Source organism: Monodon monoceros, unplaced genomic scaffold (assembly GCF_005190385.1).
Source record: "Monodon monoceros isolate NGI ecotype Baffin Bay Population unplaced genomic scaffold, NGI_Narwhal_1 Super_Scaffold_7, whole genome shotgun sequence".
Taxonomy (NCBI): Eukaryota; Metazoa; Chordata; class Mammalia; order Artiodactyla; family Monodontidae; genus Monodon; species Monodon monoceros.
In genome coordinates this window covers 64,505,884-64,525,188 of record NW_021703784.1, presented here as the reverse complement: position 1 = coordinate 64,525,188, position 19,305 = coordinate 64,505,884, and the positions used below count along the sequence as shown (strand labels likewise).

At 45.4% G+C, this 19,305-nt stretch overlaps 1 protein-coding gene across 3 annotated transcripts in view; it reads right to left on the bottom strand.

The window, feature by feature from the left end:
* Positions 1-19,305, bottom strand: part of PARVA (parvin alpha) — a 181,868-nt gene that overhangs the window by 79,712 nt on the left and 82,851 nt on the right. For all 3 annotated transcript variants that reach the window (XM_029207887.1, XM_029207886.1, XM_029207885.1), the window contains 2 exons: positions 1,883-1,972; positions 1,732-1,802 (listed from right to left, as the gene is read on the bottom strand). In XM_029207887.1, coding sequence (XP_029063720.1) covers positions 1,732-1,802; positions 1,883-1,972 — 161 coding nt within the window. The remainder of the gene's footprint in view (positions 1-1,731; positions 1,803-1,882; positions 1,973-19,305) is intronic.

Genomic DNA, 19,305 nt, shown 5'->3' with positions numbered 1-19,305 from the left:
AACACCCAAGGGGCAGGTAGCATCAGGTAAGGAAACTGAAGTTTGCACAAGGCCATTGTCTTTTTAATTTTAACCTCTTGTTTTGCTTATGAAGATATTATTTATATAAAATAAAATTAATTTTAAGTACACAGTTTGATGAGTTTTGGTCACTGTACACGGTTGTGTAACCACCACCACAGTCAAGACACAGAACAGTTCCCTAGCCCTAAGAAGGTTTCTTTGGTTTCTTTGTGCTCCGTCCCCTCCCCTGATCACAGGCCTGAGGCAACCACTACAGTTTTGCCTTTTCGACCATTTCACCTATAAGGAACATCATCTTTTGTGTTTGACTTCTTTGACTTGGCAGAAGTAGTTGCCTTTACAACACAGGTGGGAGCTGGGCTAGGTTTCCATCCCTGGCTGTAGCCCTGTGCCTTCAAAGCACATTGTTCTACTGTCCTAAGGCAGGAGCTTCCTTTTTCCCTTCCTCCCTCCTTCCCTCCCCTCTATTCCCCTTCCCCTACCTTCCTTCCCACTCCCTCCCTCTCTCCCTCAACCATACATCCATCCATGCATGCATCCATCCATCCAACATCTACCCACCCAGCATTTATTAATACCCACTGTATGTCATACTCTGTGCTGGATCCTGGGAGTACAATGATAAAAAAAATCTTTAACCCCAAGCAGCTCACCATTTAGTGAAGGAGACAGAGAAGTACATGAGTAGTTGTAACGCCATGTGGTGACTACAGTGACAGAACTAAAGGCGTGAACCACAGCAGCACACAGAGGGGCTGAGTGACAGCCCTGGGGTTTAGAGAAAGCTTCCTGGAGGATGTGACCCAACTTTGGCTTCAGGTGAAGAACAGGTAGAGCCCCTGGGGGCAGGGGCTGCATGACTAAAGGCCTGGTGGTGGCAGTGCCGAAGCAAGCACGGTGAGCAGGTGTGTACGGGGAGTCAAGCCGAACAGATCCGGTGTCCTTGTGTTGTCAGGCAGGGATTATCTGAGGTTAAAGAGGCAGCTAGACATGGAGGCTTCAAACACCACCCCCAGGACTGTGGGCTTCAACGTGCACTTCTTAGGAAACTACATACAGGTTTTGAACAGGAAAATGATATATTCAGATTCGCATTTTGAATGAATCACTCTGGCACCCAGTGCCGTTTTGTTCTAAGTGCAGCTTGAAGAAGCTGAAGAAGAAAGACACAGGACAAGGAATCAGAAGGGGGATGAAATGAACATTTTTTGAGGGTGACCATTTGTCAGCCACTGCGCCAAGTACATTATGCACAGTATTTCATTTCATCTCATTCATTTCTGTTTGAACCTCATCTCCTTCACTCAGCTGCGACCATAAACAAACCATCTGGCTTTTCTGAGTCTCAGTTTCTTCATATGTAAAATGGGGATGATACTAGATCTTACTTCACAGGGTGCTTCTGAGGGACCTTGAGAAGAGTGGTGAAAGGACTGTGTGAGCTCCAGGATCCTGGCAAATGGGAACTGATTTGAGCTAACTTCTCCAGTGCTTATGGTCAACACCATTCGTTGGGCACTTGTCATGTCCCACTTCTGTTAACTTGTAGGTGTCCACCTACTGGACCGCGAGCTTCCTGTGGGCAGGGACTGCCATGCCTTTCTATTCTCTCCGCAGTGGCTCGTGTGGTGCCTGCACAGGGTGGGTGGTCTAGAATCACCTGTTGAGTCTGGAAGGCACCTGAAGCCCCTTCTAACTTCCTCTTACCTTTATCAGTTCTTGAAGTTTGGGGTCGCTGCGTGAGTTGGGATCCACCATTGTTCGCACTTCGTTCTCCTCTTTCAAAAGAAAAGGCAGTCAGCGGGGTGGTCCCACCTGAAGGCATTAGGCTAACCCAGAGAACAAGAGACCCCGTTACCCAGCATTGTGTCCTCAGGGTCCAGCTCGAAGGGGATGGGGCTGAGGGGCAGGTTGATGGCGTTCATGCCCTCCTCCTGAAGCTCTGACACTGCAAGAAGGAAGCACAGAGTCACACTGTAGCCCACAGACAACAAGGGGTGGGGCTCGTAACAGTCGTGTTCCGTATCAATGTGGATCGAGAAATAAAAGCACCAAGGTTAGTCTATAGCTGTGACTCAGCCTGCAACCGATTCCTGCCTCTCCTTGCTAAAAGGACCAAACCGTCCCCTTCATCTCACCTCTTCTGACCGTCACCTCACTCGCTTTCCTGGAGAAATAGGGCACAGAAATCTGCCTCCTTTCGGAAATGATAAACAGAAGGGAGGTGGGCACTGCAGTTTTTCTTAAGTCTCTGCCGTTGCCTCCTGCCTGTCCCTCCTTCCAGGGCTTGCCATCTGGTGCAGGTGCACCTGACAACTCTTTGTTGACCGGATGAACGAGGTCCGCACGTTGAGGCTACATTTATGTTGTAGATCATTTCCATCCTCAGTTCAGCCCTCCTCTGACTTCTCTCCTGATTCGGCTTCCCTGAGTATTTTTCTGATTGTCCCACCTCCCTCCTTCACCTGGCCCCAGCTGCTGCTTGAGAGTACCTCATTCTGGCCTCTCCCTGGGCTCTGGACCTGTCCCTTCAGCTGTAAGGAATCATGGGCCCTGTGGCCAGGCACCTCACCTCTCCAGGCCCGTTCCCTCAGCTGAACATGAAGACCTGGACAGGATGACCAGTAAGTTCTTTCTTACTTCCCAAATCTTAGAAATCTATGATTCCACTGTTCTCAAGAAAAATAACAAGAGGTCCATGACCACTAAAGACTTCCAGCCTGCTCCCTCCATGCACTGAACCCTCACATGAAGCCTTAGTAAAAAATAAAAATCCCTACCACAAAACCAGTTGTGTGATGGGCCCTTGCTGAGCACTTACCTTGGATTTTTACCTCTCCTAAAAGCAGCGGCTCAAATCCCCTCACCTCTACTCAATTCCAGTTTGAGTAATTACTTGGCACCAATTAAGCACAGAATGACCATTTTCTCCGAAAGCACTGATCACCAAAGGGTTCTCAAAGAGCTGATACGGCAGCTGCGATCAACCTTTAGTAAAAGCAATGTCCCATCTTTCCATTTTATTTATGTTTATTGACTATGGCCTCACGGATCGCCAGCATATACTTGCAAGAACTCTTAAGCACAAGGCAGTTGCTTACAAAGAGTTCGTTCATATTAGCAAACTCACTGATTGTTGCAGCTGGACAGGGAACGAGATTGCCTAAGAAAGGGAGTGAAACCCACTCTGCCCTAAAGGACACAACTCGCATTATGAAGCTGGTATTTAGTCCTGTTGCTGTGGGATCTTGACATTCATATGGGATATCAGCCAGTGACCATCCTGAATCTCCAAATCCACAGACACCCACCGCTCTATGTAATTCCCCCCACCCCCACAAAACATAACTGAAAATTGTAAGTGACACCTTCCATGCTTAAGTGATTCTACAGGTATAGGATTGCATTTGCTTTCCAGAGAAGAACAACTGCTTCCTGTTAGACTCTATAATGTCTCCTAGCGCTCCTCCTAGGACTAGCAGTTTGCTTTCTTTTCCAGGCTGTTTCTTACAAAGAAGCCAGATTTCCACTACTTAACAAGCACTGCGACGCACGCAACGGGCAGTGGAAATAAAGTCACGTTTCAGTGTGGGTGTGAGACTGGGTTTACTGGCCATTGAAGAGACTAGCTCTCGCTGCCATCTATGACTCCTTCCCGTGTCCGCCCCCCCGTCACCACCCCCGGCCAGGTCTGTGCTGTCCAATACAGTAGCCATTAACCACATGTGGCTACTGACGTTTAAATGAATTAAAAATTCCGTTTCTTAGTTGCGCCTGTCACATTTCAAGCACTCAATGGCCCACGTGGGGCAAGTGGTTACCACACTGGACGGTGAGAATGTAGACTTCCTCACGGGAGATTCAGTTGGATGGCGCTGTCCTAGGCAATCCCATAGACCCAAATGCTGATGGCCCGTGTTTAAATCTCCAGCCTGATGTATGCTTTGTTATATATTTTTTAAATTAATAAGATGTAATTATCTAAAACTGAATTCAAGGCAACAGAATCAGGGATAGGATAAAAATGAAGCATCTTCCTGATATTTTTCATGTACAAAAACAACCAGGCTTTGACCTAATTTATTCTCTATTGGTTTTATTTTACCCAGCATCACGGGGTTGTGAAAACAGAAGTCAAGGCATTATTAAAACAAGACCCAGAAACAAACAAACAAAAACAAACAGAATCTCTAGCCTAGGCCTGACCCTGAGCTCTAGACTCAATGTCTCCTCTTATGTCTATTGGTGGAGATCTCAAATTTACACGTCCAAAACAGAACTCGTGATTTTCAGCACCCTCACCCCCACCATAGCAACACTATATCAAGACCTGTTCATCCCCTACTCTTATCCTCCTCGGTAAATGGCACTACCATTTGCATAAGGGTTCAAGCCAGAATCTGAGGAATCACCCTTCACTTCTTTTCCTCACCGTTTGCAGCCAATACATCGGCAAGTTTTGTGGGCTCCATCTCCAAAACAGGACCCCAGACCCTATTCCAAACACTTCTCACCAGCCCCCCCACCATCATCCTGGTGCAGGTCCCCATTATCTTTCACCTAAATAACCAGAACCACCTTCTAACCAGCCCACTGCTTTCTGATGCACTGTCCCTGCCCCCGTCTACTTCCTATAGCACAATCAATGATCTATAAAGATATAAACAGCTTTCTCCTGCTTTAAGCCTTCCTGTGGCTTCCCATCATACTCAGAATAAAACCCCAACTCCTTCCTAAGACCTACGGGACCCTCTGATTAGCCCCTTGCCTCCCTCTTGTATTGTATTTTCTCCATAGCACTTATCATGATCTGAAATAACTATTATTTCTACGTTTGTTAGCTATTCCCCCTTAACAGAATGTAAGCCGTGGGAAGACAGGCACTTTTTCTCTTTTGTTTGTTATGAGTCTCCGAAGAGGAGCCAGACTGCCTAGAGTCAAATCCAGGCTCTATCACTTACTAGCTATGTGACCTTGGGCAAGTTCATCAACCTCTTATACCTCAGTTTTCTTATCTGCAAATGGGGACGACAATAATATTGCCTACCTCCTAGGGTTGTTGAGAAGATTAAATGAGTTAATATATGTAAAGCACTTAGAAGAGTGTCTGGTACCTGGTAAGAGCTATGTAATTATTTGCTATTATTACTTAAAATGGTAAGCACTCAAGAACCATTTGTTGAATAAATGAAAAAAACTGTTAAGACCACCCTTCCACTGCACAGGTTGTAAGCTGAAGCACAATTTAGCAAAGCAGTGTATAGGATGTAAAGAAGGATCTCAGCCTGTCCTTCGGGGAAAAAATTATATTTGGGCCTGACCCTGTGTGTGCGTGTGTGGGCACATTTCTAGGGCAGCATTTCCAGCATACATTTTTTTTTTTTTTTGGCAGTACGCGGGCCTCTCACTGTTGTGGCCTCTCCCGTTGCGGAGCACAGGCTCCGGACGCGCAGGCTCAGCGGCCATGGCTCACGGGCCCAGCCGCTCCGCGGCATGTGGGATCCTCCCGGACCGGGGCACGAACCCGCGTCCCCTGTATCGGCAGGCAGACTCTCAACCACTGCGCCACCGGGGAAGCCCTCCAGCATACATTTTGTAAAGAGACAAAAGCTGCCTCTGTCCCAAGACTGTTGTACAGCCAGAGCCAATTTGTGAATATAGAGATATTTACACCTCTAACATGTGACTAGAAATGCAATATTTGCAGCCAAATATAAAGGTGGGTCTGCACGGGATCTCTTTTTCTGTGTAGATCATTGTTAAAAATGTTTTCAGATGAAAAATTCCCAGTCAGAAACACTCCCCTCTGCCCTGCCTCTTTAATTCACTCACAGAGACAAAACAAACCCGAGAAGAAAGGCTGAGATATGTTTGCAATTGGAAATGTTTTTTTTTTTTTCAGGAAATGATTTGGTACAGGAACATCATTCCCATCCCATTAACTGCTGACTCGGAGCCAACTGTTTGTAAAAGTGAATATGCAAACTGCCCGGTTCAGGCCTGGCCCCCGCCCCATGGGGCTGCATTAGTGGCCACATTCCCAAAACAGCCCGCGTGCTTTGGAGGTTTCATTTCTATTAAACCAAAGCAGGACCCAGCAGAAGCCCCTCGCCATCGTTGTGCTCTGAAAGAGAAAGGGCTGCAATTGAATTTCCTCGGCATAGAATATGAATATGATGTTTATCCCTCGAACCTCCTCTAACAATCTAAAACTAGGTCTGAATGTGCAGCCCTCGGTGTCTCGTGGCGCCATTAGTCATAACTTAATAAACAGATTAAATGCCCAGCTGAAGGTCGGGCTTGGGAGAGCAGGGCGATTGCCTCAACTCCTGAAGTGCTCACCATGAGAGAGGGGGCATGGCTTTTCTGGGAAACACAGTCTGACTCTGCACCCAGCTGTGCAGCAGAAAAAGTACACGGATGGGCTTTGGAGTCTGAAAGAGCGAGATTTGAATCCTACTTCTATTTTTATCAGCCATGGGACCTTATGTTAGTGACTTAACCTCTCTGAAGTTCGGTATAAAACAATTCTGTATAAAACAAGAGTATAGGGACTTCCCTGGCAGTCCAGTGGTGAAGACTTCGCCTTCCAATGCAGGGGGTGTGGGTTTGATCCCTGGTCGGGGAGCTAAGATCCCACAGGCCTTGTGGCCAAAAAACCGAAACATAAAAAAAACAAAACAAAAAAACAGAAACAATATTGTAACAAATTCAATAAAGACCTTAAAAATGGTCCACATCAAAAAAAAAAAAACCAAAACGAAAACAAAACAAAAAACAAACAAACAAACAAAAAAAACCCAAGGGTATAGCTGACACTATTGATTTCTTCTCCAATATTGATTTTGTTTTTTCTCTGCTGAAAGAACCCTCATTTTGTTCCAGTATACACTCTGCCTCCTGTGCCTCTAGGTACCTAACTAGTACATGGAACACCAGGATTATAAAGTTGATGGATGCGATGAATAGTAATTTCCCTTTCCTTTTTTTCCATGAGAAACAGACTAGCTGCAGGCATCTCTTACACTCCAGAATATATATACAGATGCTCAGTGAACACCAGGCAGAAAACAAGTATGGTGAGAAGAATGGAGAGAGGTTTCTAAGAGTACAAAAGGGTCTATTTATGGAAGACCAGTAATTTCATTCCTTCAACCAATAAACATTACCAGGCACCTCCTCTGAAGCAGACCTTGTGTCAGCACTGGGGATAAGGGTTTGGGGATCTGACATGAGTTTGCCTCAATCTGTTCACAGGTGGTGGGAGAGGTAGGCACAGAAAAACACAATGGGCAGTATGTTGCACTCAGGGGTGAGAGACATGTAACTAGAGGGCTGTGGGAGCTCGGGGGGAACAAGGATAACTTTGGATGTGGAAGACTGGGAAGGATTCCCAGAAAGGGGGACAGGTGAGCTGGACTTTGAAAAACTTAAATTTTCATCCGACACAGGTGCCCCACAAAAAAGCACATCTTGTGCATAAACAGCAAAGTGTGGACCAACAGGGCAGGTGTTGAGAGAGTCGTGATTATGTCTGAGCACCAGGAATGCAGGGTGCACACAGGGGAAATGCGGGGAAGAACAAGGGGCAAATAATTAGGTGAGGTCCAGAGTGTCAAGGGCTGTGAATTCATCTGTTCCCCAGCATGCCCTGGACCATGCTCCCCGCGTCTACAGATGAAAACCCCAAACAACATACTGAGGGAGGGCAAGAAGATAAGCAAGATGTTTTCTCTTTCAGTGCAAGTGGGCCCCAGTGAGATACGTAGGCTGCTCTAGATCCTTATCAGGACTCCAATGATTCATTTCTGGCCCTCGTAAAAGATACTCAAGCTCCCTTAATTTCTAAATGGCTCAAGGGCCACCCCCCAGAAGTCCTTGCAGCTAGAGACAACTACACTGTCCGTTCGGCAAATCCCAACAATTTTTCTCTATATGAAAAACCAACCTGAAAGAACATCTACCAAAAAACTATAGCTAACATACTTAATGGTGAGAAACTGGAATACTTATACCCTAAGATTGGGAACAAGGCAAAGATGTCTCCTCTCACCACAGCTACTCAAAATCATACTAAAGGGCTTCCCTGGTGGCGCAGTGGTTGAAAGTCCGCCTGCCGATGCAGGGGACGTGGGTTCGTGCCCCAGTCCGGGAAGATCCCACGTGTCGCGGAGCGGCTGGGCCCGTGAGCCATGGCCGCTGAGCCTGCGCGTCCGGAGCCTGTGCTCCTCAACGGGAGAGGCCACAACAGTGAGAGGCCCGTGTACCGCAAAAAAACAAAAACAAAAACAAAACAAAACAAAAAAATCATACTAAAAATTCTAGCTACTGCAATAATACAGGAGATGGAAAATAAAAGGTATACAAATTGGGAAGGAAGAAATAAAACCATCTTTGTTTGTAGATAACGTGATTAACTATGTAGAAAATCCCAAAGAATTGACCAAAACAAAATGAAACAGAAAAAATCCATACTCTTAGAACCAATTAGTAATTATGACAAGGTGGCAGAAGGTTAATATACACAAGTCAATTATTTTCCTATACATTGGCAATAACTGATTAAAATTAGAAATTAAAAACACAATATCATTTATAGTAGCACCCAAAAAAGCAACACTAAGATATAAATCTAACAGAATGTACACAGGGTTGATATACAGAAAATTACAAAACTCTGACGAAAGAAATCAAAGAAGATCTAGATAAATGGAGACATAGTCAGTGTTCATGGATTATAAGACATAGTATTAAGATGTCAATTCTTTCCAAGTTCACCTATAGATTCAAGGTAATCCTAGTCAGAGTCACAGCAAGCTATTTTGTGGATATCGACAAACCGATTCTGAAGTTTACACAGAAAGGCAAAGACCCAGAGTGGACAACACAATATTAAAGAGGAACAAAGTTGGAGGACTGACACCACCAGACTTCAAGACTTACCATGATGCTATAGTAATCAAGACAGCATGATACTGGCAAAAGAGTAGACACACAGATCAATGGAACAGAATAAAGAACCCAGAAACAAACCCACACAAATACAGTCAACTGATCTTTGACAAAGGAGCAAAGGCAATTCCATGCAGAAAGGATAGTTGTACTAACAAATGGTGCTAGAACTGGACGTCCATCTGCAAAAGCTAATCTAGATACAGACCATACACTTTTCATTTTCTTAACAATATCTTTCACAGAGTAGAAACTTTAATGAGGTCCAACATCAACTTTTCTTTCATGGATTGTCCTTTTGGTGTCATATGTAAAAACTCATTGCCAAACCCCTAAATCACATAGATTTGCTATGTTTTCTTCTGTAAATTTTATACATTATGTTCTATACTTAGGTCTGTGATCATTTTGAGTTAAATTTTGTGAAAAGGTCATTAAAAACAAGGAAAGTCTGAGAAAATGTAACAGCCAAGAGGAGCCTAAGAAGATGTGATGGCTAAGGGTGATAACGGTATCCTGCATGGGATCCTGGAACAGAAAAAGGACATTAGGTAAAAACTGAAGAAATCTGAATAAACTATGGACTTTAGTTAATAATAATATATCAATATAGGTTCATGAATTATAATAAATGTACCATACTAATGTAAGATGTTAATAAGAGGGGAAACTGGGCATAGGCATATGGGAACTCTCTGTACTACCTTTGCATTTTTCCTGTAAATCCAAAAGTATTATAAAAACAGTCTATTAAAAAAATCAACCCAAATTTGCTATTTTTCCAACCACATAGAGTGTCCACTGGGGGGAAATCCATGATTTTAAGAGACGTATGTTTCTTCCCATCACCAAGGAGACAGTGGTAATTTATCCAACATTAGCTGAGCCCTACAGAAGCATTTGCATGGTAGGCAAAGCACAAAGACCATTTCGAAGCCCTACAGTGCAAGCTGTACTCATTCCCAAGTGAGAACTTGTTTCCAGGAAGAAAGTGTCTGGTTTTTTGCTTTGTTTCCAGGGCTGAGATGAGAAGACAGAGCTTCCTCATAACTTAAGGATGCTGGGCAAGGTCATTTCTGCTTTCCCAAGAAGAGGTCTGTCCCGCTAGCATAACCGTCACTGAAGGTGTCTTTAATGCTTTCTCCGGAACTGCTCTGGAAACTCTATCTATCCATTGTCCCTGATGGGGCCTTTACATCATGGGCTTTGGTTATTAGTTTTCTATTGCTGTAGTAGCAAATCACCACACACTTGGTGGCTGAAAACAACACAGATTTGTTATCCTGATGGTTCGGTAGGTTAGAAGTCCAACATGGGTCTCACTGGGCTAAAATCAAGGCATTCGCAGGGCATGTGCTTTTCTGGAGGCTCTGGGGGAGAATCCATTTTCTTGCCTTTTCTGGCTTCTGGAGGCCACCTGCATTCCTTGGCTTGTGGCCCCCTTCCTCCATCTTCAAAGCCAGCAATGGGGGGTGAAAATCCTTTTCACACTGCACTACTCTGACCTCTTCTTCTGCCTTTCTCTTCTACTTTTAAGTTCCCTATGACTACACTGGGCCACTTGGATAATCCAGGACAACCTCCCTATTTTAGAGTCAGCTCTATGATGAGCAGCCATAATTCTACCTGCAACCTTAATTTCCCTTTGCCATGTAAGCTAACATATTCACAGATTCCAGGGATTGGGATACGGATTTCTTTGGGAGGCCATTATCCTGCCTATAACAGGTTTCTTGGTTAAGGGACCCTTGGTTAAGGGGTTCTGTTCTCAATACTCACCCCTGCCTACCACATGTGGGTTCACTTTTCTTCTAGGTGAGATTGTCAAAAGGAAATGCAAAATCCCAACCCCCGCCATCCCAGCCCTTAAACCAGAGGAGTTTTACTACTTTTAACTAAAAGGATACTTATTTCAGCAGCCTTAACATAAAGCATCAGGTAAACATGGGAGCCAGCTCGCAGTGACCTCAGCAGACTGTCAGGGTCTCCCCACGCTCCCCTCTACTCGACACAGCTCTTAGGCACCAGAGTCTGACATCCAGGCCTTGGAGTACAGCCAGAAAAGGGAACTTAGAGGCTGCTGTTGTGATGGGAGCTGACAGGGGGATCTACAGTCCTGAGTCTTAAAGTTTCCACCAGCGTCTTGGTTTTGGTCAGTTTTATAATCTCTGCAGAGTTGGAAGGCTGCCAGGCAAATGGCCCCTGGACATTAATTCATTGTTCAGCCAACCACATGATTCAGTTGTCCTCCAATTACAAGTAAGCACGGAGGGAGATGGATGAACTATTGGCTAGCTTTGGGGAGTTGAAACTATCTGAATTGAAACACTGGTGAGGTCTCAAGTAAGTCATGGGAATTTAAAACAGTGCACAGGCACAGAGGGCCCAGCACCAAATACATCACCATTCTTTCTCTTTTGCCAAGCCATGTCCAGTATCTCTTTAGATCTAGAACCAGAACCGTTTTCTTGATTTTAAAGGTCTGTTCTTACTTAAGCAGAAAGTGGTGTGGCTATGCCATCCTGGGAGTTTATAATGGAAGACACCAAGCTGTTGTGCATGCGTGTGCATCTGTGTGCATCCATGTACCCTAACCACTGGTAACAACCTTGGGGAGACTATAGACATTGACCTGGTATGTTGGCTAATTACATGTGAAGTGTGGGTACAATGAGCGACCCAGGACAGCTAGGGTGGAACTGGCACTGCTTATCTCTTTCATTCATAAGCATGTGTGGGCATCTCTGGTGCCAGGGGCTGGGCCAGGAGTTGTGAATACAATGACAAACAAGTACTTCCCTTCTGGGGTCAGTAGATCCCTGAAGAGCAGCTGCCTGTGGTGGCCACGAGAGACCAGTACAGTGCCAGGCACCTGCTACACACTCAATAAGTGCCCAGAGGATGCTTTAGTTGGGGGAGGAGGGGGAAGATGTACACACAAACTGCAATGCAATATGATAAGGTCCTCCATGCAGTCCTGAACCAAGTCCTGAGAGCAGAGCATCCTTCTAAGGTGGAGGGAGCAACAGAGGAACACATGGGATATGCAGAAGCCATGGGAAGGCCAGTAGGGCTCCAGGCACCCAGGGCAGCCTCTGCACCTCACTTGCTTTTATCTCTGTGTATCACTGGAGTCAAGTTTCTTCTCATTTCTTTTCTGTGGCTCTTTGACCTTCATATCTATCTCCTTCTTATTTATTAATCCTGAAGAAGCCAGTCCTTTATTTTTGCAGTGGCCCAATGCTGCTTAATAAGTGCCACATCAAGTACCAGTCCACTGGAATTCCCAAGTGGTGGCCTCCGTTGAAACAAGGGCTCTGGGTAGGGGTGTGGCCAGTGAGTGACCATGGCATTGCTGTGTTTGGTTTGGATCGGTTCCCTGGTGGGCTAATTCTGGATTTGTCTGAAGGTCAGTCAGTGGTTTATCCTGAAGGAGCACTGTTGGGGGAAACTCTCTCTTGAATGGACGAGGATGATTATGTCTGTGAGAGAACACATACTTGTGCTGCACTTCCTTTGTACCACGCATGTAGATGTGGCACCTTTTTTAAAAAACATACATCAACTCATTTAATCTTCCCAACAATCCAGTGAGTAGGTACTATGATTATCCCCATTTTACAGATGAGGGGCCCAGAGAGGTTATGTAACTTGAGCAAGGCCACACAGCTAGAAAGTGGAAACCAGATTTGATACTAGGCCAGCTGGCTCCAGAGTTCACATCCTTAACACTACACTGTATGTTGTCCCAGTTTTATGTAACAATTTTTTTTTTTTTAATACGAAAACGTCTAAAACATGGTCACTTCTACATTCCCATGTAAAACCAGGAGAAAGTTCCATGGGGAATAATCTTGTGTATGCTGAGCCCTACAGGTTGTCTGGTCACTCTATGGAGGCTCAGTTTTTATGAGGACAGATTAAAAGGGAAGTGACATTTGAGGAGTGTTCTTGTTTTAAATAACAGGTTGACTTATTTCTGGCTAGAAAAGAAAAACATGCTCATTTAAGAGAACTTTGAAAATATTAAAAAACTAAGAAAATAATCCTACTGCTTAGAGATAATGTTATATTTTCTTAAGCTTTTCTATGTTTTACACACACACACACACACACACACACACACACACACACACACATATTGGGTACATAGTACCGGGTAGTTCTATGGCCTGCTTTTATAGTATCAGATAATCTCATTATATTTCCTCATGCCATCAAAAATATCCCTTTAACTGGCTTTCTCAATCTGTGCTGAAGGTACGCACATATGTTTACTTAACCATTCCATAACTATTGGACATTTAGGTGGTTTCCAGTCCTGGGGGGAGGCAGCTGAGTCTGGAGGGTTGAGTCATTCGCCAGCTTTGCAGGGGGGAGGGGGAGGGGCGCTCAGGCACCGGGACCAGCAAGTGCAGAATGTGGGGTCTCTGGGGAACCAGATGACAGCCCGACGCGAGGGTCAGGCCACAGGCTCTTTGCTCTCTTTCATGGATGAGGAAGCTAAAGTTCAGAAAGTTTAGGAGACTTCCCTGAAAAGTTCCCTAGAAGATGATTCTACCGGTTAGCCGTCTCCTGTCCCCAGTGTCTTAGTTTGAAGTCATTTGCAAGTGGGAAGAAATCCCAGGGAAAGGAGTGAGGGGTGAGGAGAGAGATGCAGAGACGTAGAGGAGCCAGTAAAGGGGGCACACGTTACTGAGCCTGTGACCTGTGGGCAACTGAGCCTCAACCCCCATGGGGCTGAGGAACCGTACACAGTGTCCCCAGGAGACTTCCCCATTACTGAGGTGACCCCCAGGCCATGCTGGGTGTGGACTGAGGGGGTTTCTGAAGCTAGAGCCCTGGGACAGAAAAGTGGAGGTGCCAGATTAAGGGGGGAGCCCTCTGTGTGCACCAAACCGTCTACCAAGCCAGGCTGAAATGGGAGGTGACTGGGGGTTCTGTGTTCAGTGCAAAAGCATCTACCATGCTCACCCAGGGATTTGGGGGCCAGGATCTGCCACCCCCTCCCCTAGGAGACAATTCTTCGGAGACTGGGAAGGAGTTAAGAGGGTACATTTTTGGCAACATATCTGGGAAGGGAACATTCTCTTGTTCTCCAAGGAAGAAGCAAACCAGAATGGATGGGCTGCAGAATTCCATTTTTCTTATTATGACACTAGACCAGTGCCATTCAAAATAAACATTCCCGGGCTTCCCTGGTGGCGCAGTGGTTGAGAGTCTGCCTGCCGATGCAGGGGACACGGGTTCGTGCCCCGGTCTGGGAAGATCCCACATGCCGCGGAGCGGCTGGGCCCGTGAGCCATGGCCGCTGGACCTGCGCGTCCGGAGCCTGTGCTCCGCAACGGGAGAGGCCACAACAGTGAGAGGCCCGCGTACCGCAAAAAAAAAAACACAACAAAACATTCCCTTAGTCCCGACTGTGACATGCCCACACTGGAGATTCAGACTGAGCTGGAAGCGAGCTCTGCCCCTGACCCGGCTCAGGTCTGCCCTGAGAGGAGGCCAGCACTGCTGCTGGGCAGGTTGCTTCCATCAGAGCACGAGGCCATCCCAAGGAAACTTCTAGGGGGCAGGGGAAAGGATGTACCCTGTGCTGAAATGCTACACAGGTCAGGCCATGTGCTGAAGGTTTCCATTCATTATTCATCCTCTCCACCCTTTCTGGAGAAGAGATGCCCTCTTTTTCGGACAGAGCTGAAATTTTGGAACTAGTTCATCGTCACACCATTATGATCATGGTGTTGAGGGAAGTCTATGACTCTTTCATCTGATGGAATGGGGCCCTGTAAAATGTGCTCATGCCCTTCCTCCCAGTCTTAAGTACTGATTGAACACCTGCTGTATGCCACACGCTATTCTAGAGAAGAACGAACCCTTGCCCTAGGAGCGTGCAGTCACATACACCAGAGTCTTCATGGGCTGAGGGCCAACACAGTCCTGGCTCCAGGCGATGAGGGAGACCAGGCTAGGCTTGCACTGCCAGAAGGGACCAAGGAGGGCTTCATGGAGAAGGCGGCACCAGACCCTTCCATGGACGGATCTCTGCTCTTCTCTCCATCTCACTTAGCACGGTTTATACTTACCCATCTGTCCACGTATCTGAAGAACCCCGGTCTCCTCCACTATTTCGAATATGCCAAGAGGACTAAGACTTGCCCACCGCTACACGGCCAGCACCTGCCACACCATGGGTGCTTCACGCGTATTTCTGGAGTGAATGCACAGTGCAGGCACGCTGGGCCCCGAGCAGCGCCCCCTTCCAGCAGAGTCCCACAGCCAAATGACAGCTCCACCTTCTATGTCACAGCCAGACAGGAATCTTGGTTGGGTCTGGGCTTATAAGAAGAGAAGGATAAGGAACTGGAGGCAGCAAAGGAGGGAGCAGAGAAGGCCAGCGGGTCCGAGACCTTCAGGTAGAAGCATTTTTGCTTATCATCTAGGCCTCCTCAGCATTATGACTAAGTCCTATCCCAGAGCAGAAATCTATGACCATTGCCCTGGAAGCAGTGGCAAGATGCTGTGGGTAGCTGTGCATCACAAGAGTTTTTACAGCTCCCTGGTTTTTTTTTTTTTTCTAAACCAACAATCCATGTTGACAGCAATTCTGTATAGAGAACCTATTAAAAGAAATTATAGTAAATAAGAGATGCTTAAGCTCTCTGTCTGGTGTTGTGATTGCCTGCCCGACACTTCCACTGTAACTTCCTTTTGTACAACCTTCCATTTGATTCAATTCCACGGATAATTACTGAGTCTTGACTACGTGCAAGGTGATGCATTGGGAGCCTCATGCCCATTGCATCTTCCAGGCCCAGAGCATAATTTAACTTACGGACAAAAATAAACATGTGCAACGGAAGCAGAGAGTGACAGAGGCCACAAGAAACTGTACAGACCATTTCAAAGAAGATAGCATTTTATCTACGTAAGCAGAAGATAGCTGGTACCACACATCCATTCATTCGTTTAAGTATACATTGAACAGTATTGCTGAGCAACTTCCCTGGGCCAGGCACTGTGCTGGGTCTGGGGTCAAATGGATGAATAAGACCCAGATGCAGAGTCCGGCACAGTCTCTTAGGGGAGCCAAAGCAACATCACTTAACCCATCTGGAGGTGGAAGTCAGGGAGGGCTTCTCAAAGGAGATGCTTCAATTGTTTCTTAAACGAGAAGTAGGAGTTCACCAGGTGAAAAGGAAGCAAGACATGTAAAAGAGCTGGAGACATGAGGACAGGCACATTTTCAGGAAGACTGCTGGACAGGAATGAGTCTGTGAGGTGTTAGAAATTTAACCCAAGAGCCAGAACATACAAAGTGTGAATTTATTCCTGAAAGCAATGGGGAACCACTGTAGGATAAGCAAAGCAGAGTTTTGCAAGTTTGCAGAAGGGCCCGGGAAAGATTCCTTAGTGGATCCATCCAAGTAGAAGTCCTCCTGGGATATACCACCATGACAAGGCAATCTGAGCTGGCCTGGGCTCTGGAGAAAGGTAGACCTTGAGTAAATCCCAGCTCTGCGTCTTATTTAACTTTTCTTCCCCTCTGAAATGGGAATCATAATTCTTAGCTCACGGGTTTATAATGAATATTAGATGACATAACACATATGAAATGCCCAGCACAGTAGGACATGCCTCAGTGAGCATTCAGTAATTGTTAGCCCACCCTTCCCCACCTTTCCCAGTGTGTGCCTAGTGACAGGTATAAGCCCTGGGAGAGAGAGGGACTGCTCAGAGATGATCTCGTGAAACAAACATGACTTTGGCAAGCCAGCAGAGCTCAAGAACAAAGTTGGAGGAAACTTTTAAGAAATTATGATCTGTCCCCTTGTCTTGGGCTGATAAAGAGAGACAGGATTGTGAAAGAGGCAGTAGAAAAAGGCCCACAAAATGCTTCACAAGGCAGAGGGACGTTTGGGGTCAAGTGGCATGGTGAGAGCACCCAGGCAAGTTAGAGAGGGAATATTTTGTGGGTGTTATAGAGCCTGGGAGGTGGCCTGGAGGCAAGGTGAAGGCTGGATGGAGATGGCAGAGGGGGTGACAGCCGTCGTGGTTTTAACGAGTGGTGGTGTTGCTGGTTAGTGGTGACTGTGGTTTGGATGGATTTTCAGAGGTGGAAAAAAAATGGTGTTCAACACCTAAAGCACCTGGATTGTGGCCTGTAAATAATAATATCATTACCTATAAAATGAATCAGGGTGCCTTGGAGAAATGGCCGATTCTAGCGCTGAGGCAGGAAACATATAAGATGAGCCTGGAACATCTTATTGCTAGAAACCAGTTAGGTATGAATTTCTACTAGGTTAGGATCACATCAAAGAGGCTTCCAGTGGCCCAAGGCGGAACCATTTGAGCATCAATAAAGATAAAAATTGCAATGGGTTCAAATGCATCAAGTATAGTGAAATACATGAGTTAATAATGATACAGAAAAACAAAACAAAACACCTCTCTAGCCACCTCTGGAGGATGCGAGGAAACCCATTCATTTTTAAAACTGGTAAATAAAGTGAAAATATCTGACGTTTATCCTATCTTTCTAAATCAAACTGTACCTGTGTCGATCAAATACTTAATGAGGCAATGTTTATAAAGCATTTCAGCTAATAAATGATGATGGAATAAATGAATTAGCACGTAACTATTTGGAAACCCCTAATGAATGAAGGTTTCTAGGTATGATCACCAATGGCTCCTGACAAATGAGTGACAACCAGATGTAATGCCTCCCCTTCCCCCCACCCCCAAAGAGACATATCACCATCAGTTCTAGATCTACCTCCCAATTTTCAGGAGATGCAGGGGACAGAGGAACATGTTAGCTGACACCATCAAGATACAATTAGCAAAATCTAGACTGTGGGAACTCAATCGGTTTCTTCAACAAATTTTTTTCAAGAATAAAAGAGATCTGGGATCACATCCATCAACTGCAATGCATGGGGCTTATTTTGATCTCGATTCCAACAAACTGTAAAAATAATAAATGAAATGACAGAAATTATGAGATTGAATAGCTGAAGATGTTAAGGAATTATTGCATTTTTATCTACATGTAATATAATTATCGTTGTTTCTTTAAAATCCTTCTCCTTAAGAGCGATAACTGAAATACACATACTGAAATGATATATCTGGGATTACCTTCCGGCAGGGGCTGAGGGTCAGATGGGAGGTATACATGGAACAAGATCGGCCGTGGATTAACCCTTGCTGAAGTGGGTGATGGGTTCATGGGTGTGTACCACACTATTCTTTCTACTTTTATATATGTTAGAAGTTTTCTATAGTGAGAAGTTCTTGTTTTCCTTTTTTTTTTTTTAATGGTACTTAAGAAGTAGAAGGAAACCACAGGCTTGTTTCATAAAATAAGGAGGCAGATCAGGGCAAGCAACTAAGAATAAGGTCAATCTGGAAACAAAAAATGGAACTAATATGGCAAAAGCATAAATTAACATTCTTAATGTATAACGACTTCATTATAAAAATCCATAATAACAGTCTATCAAAGCCCCTACGGAAATTTAATAAAATACATTTCATGGCAATTTATATAAAGAAAAAAATATATAATTATCTAGTAAATATAGGGGAAAATATTCCTCTTCATTGGTCTACGCAAGTAAGTGAAGCAACAACGAAACGCCTCTCAGTGTCATCCTGGACCTTCTCTCTCCATCTCATCCTTCCCCCCTTGTCTGCTTCACCCACTGCCCCAACACATCAAAGGGAAACACCAGCTCTGCTCTGGAGCATCCCCAGGCCAGCTGAAACTTCAGGATCCCTCAGTCTCCTTCTTTCCCCTCAGAGTTGCTGGCTGGGACCTTTAACACAAGTGCTTTCCCAGAGGGTGTGCAAATGAGTGACTTTGGGGTTCCCTGATTCATCAATCAGCTGTGAATCTGTGATACAAGCACCGTGGGCCCCGGGAAGAAGCCAGGTCCTCCCTACACATCTTCAGGGGAGCCAAGGAAACTGACTTACCACAGCCATCCCTCAGGCTCCCATGTGACTAAAAGTTGCTCACAGCCACCCTTTCTACTCCTTTATTAATTGCGGTCTTTTCAGAAGCTGGATCAAAGAGCCCAAATTGATTTAACCTTTAACCTGTCAAAAGCTATGGGGTGGCATTTCAGCCCAGACACAAACCCAAACGTGAATTTTCAAGCCATGTTTAATCTGGGTGGAAACCGAGTGGAAAGTCTTGCTGAGAACTCGCACGCACGTCGATCAAACCATTTCCGTTCTTGCCTTTATCTATCTATTCCAAACTATTGGGGGGAATTGCAAAGGCCCATTAGGCATGACTGATTATGAGCTCTTAAA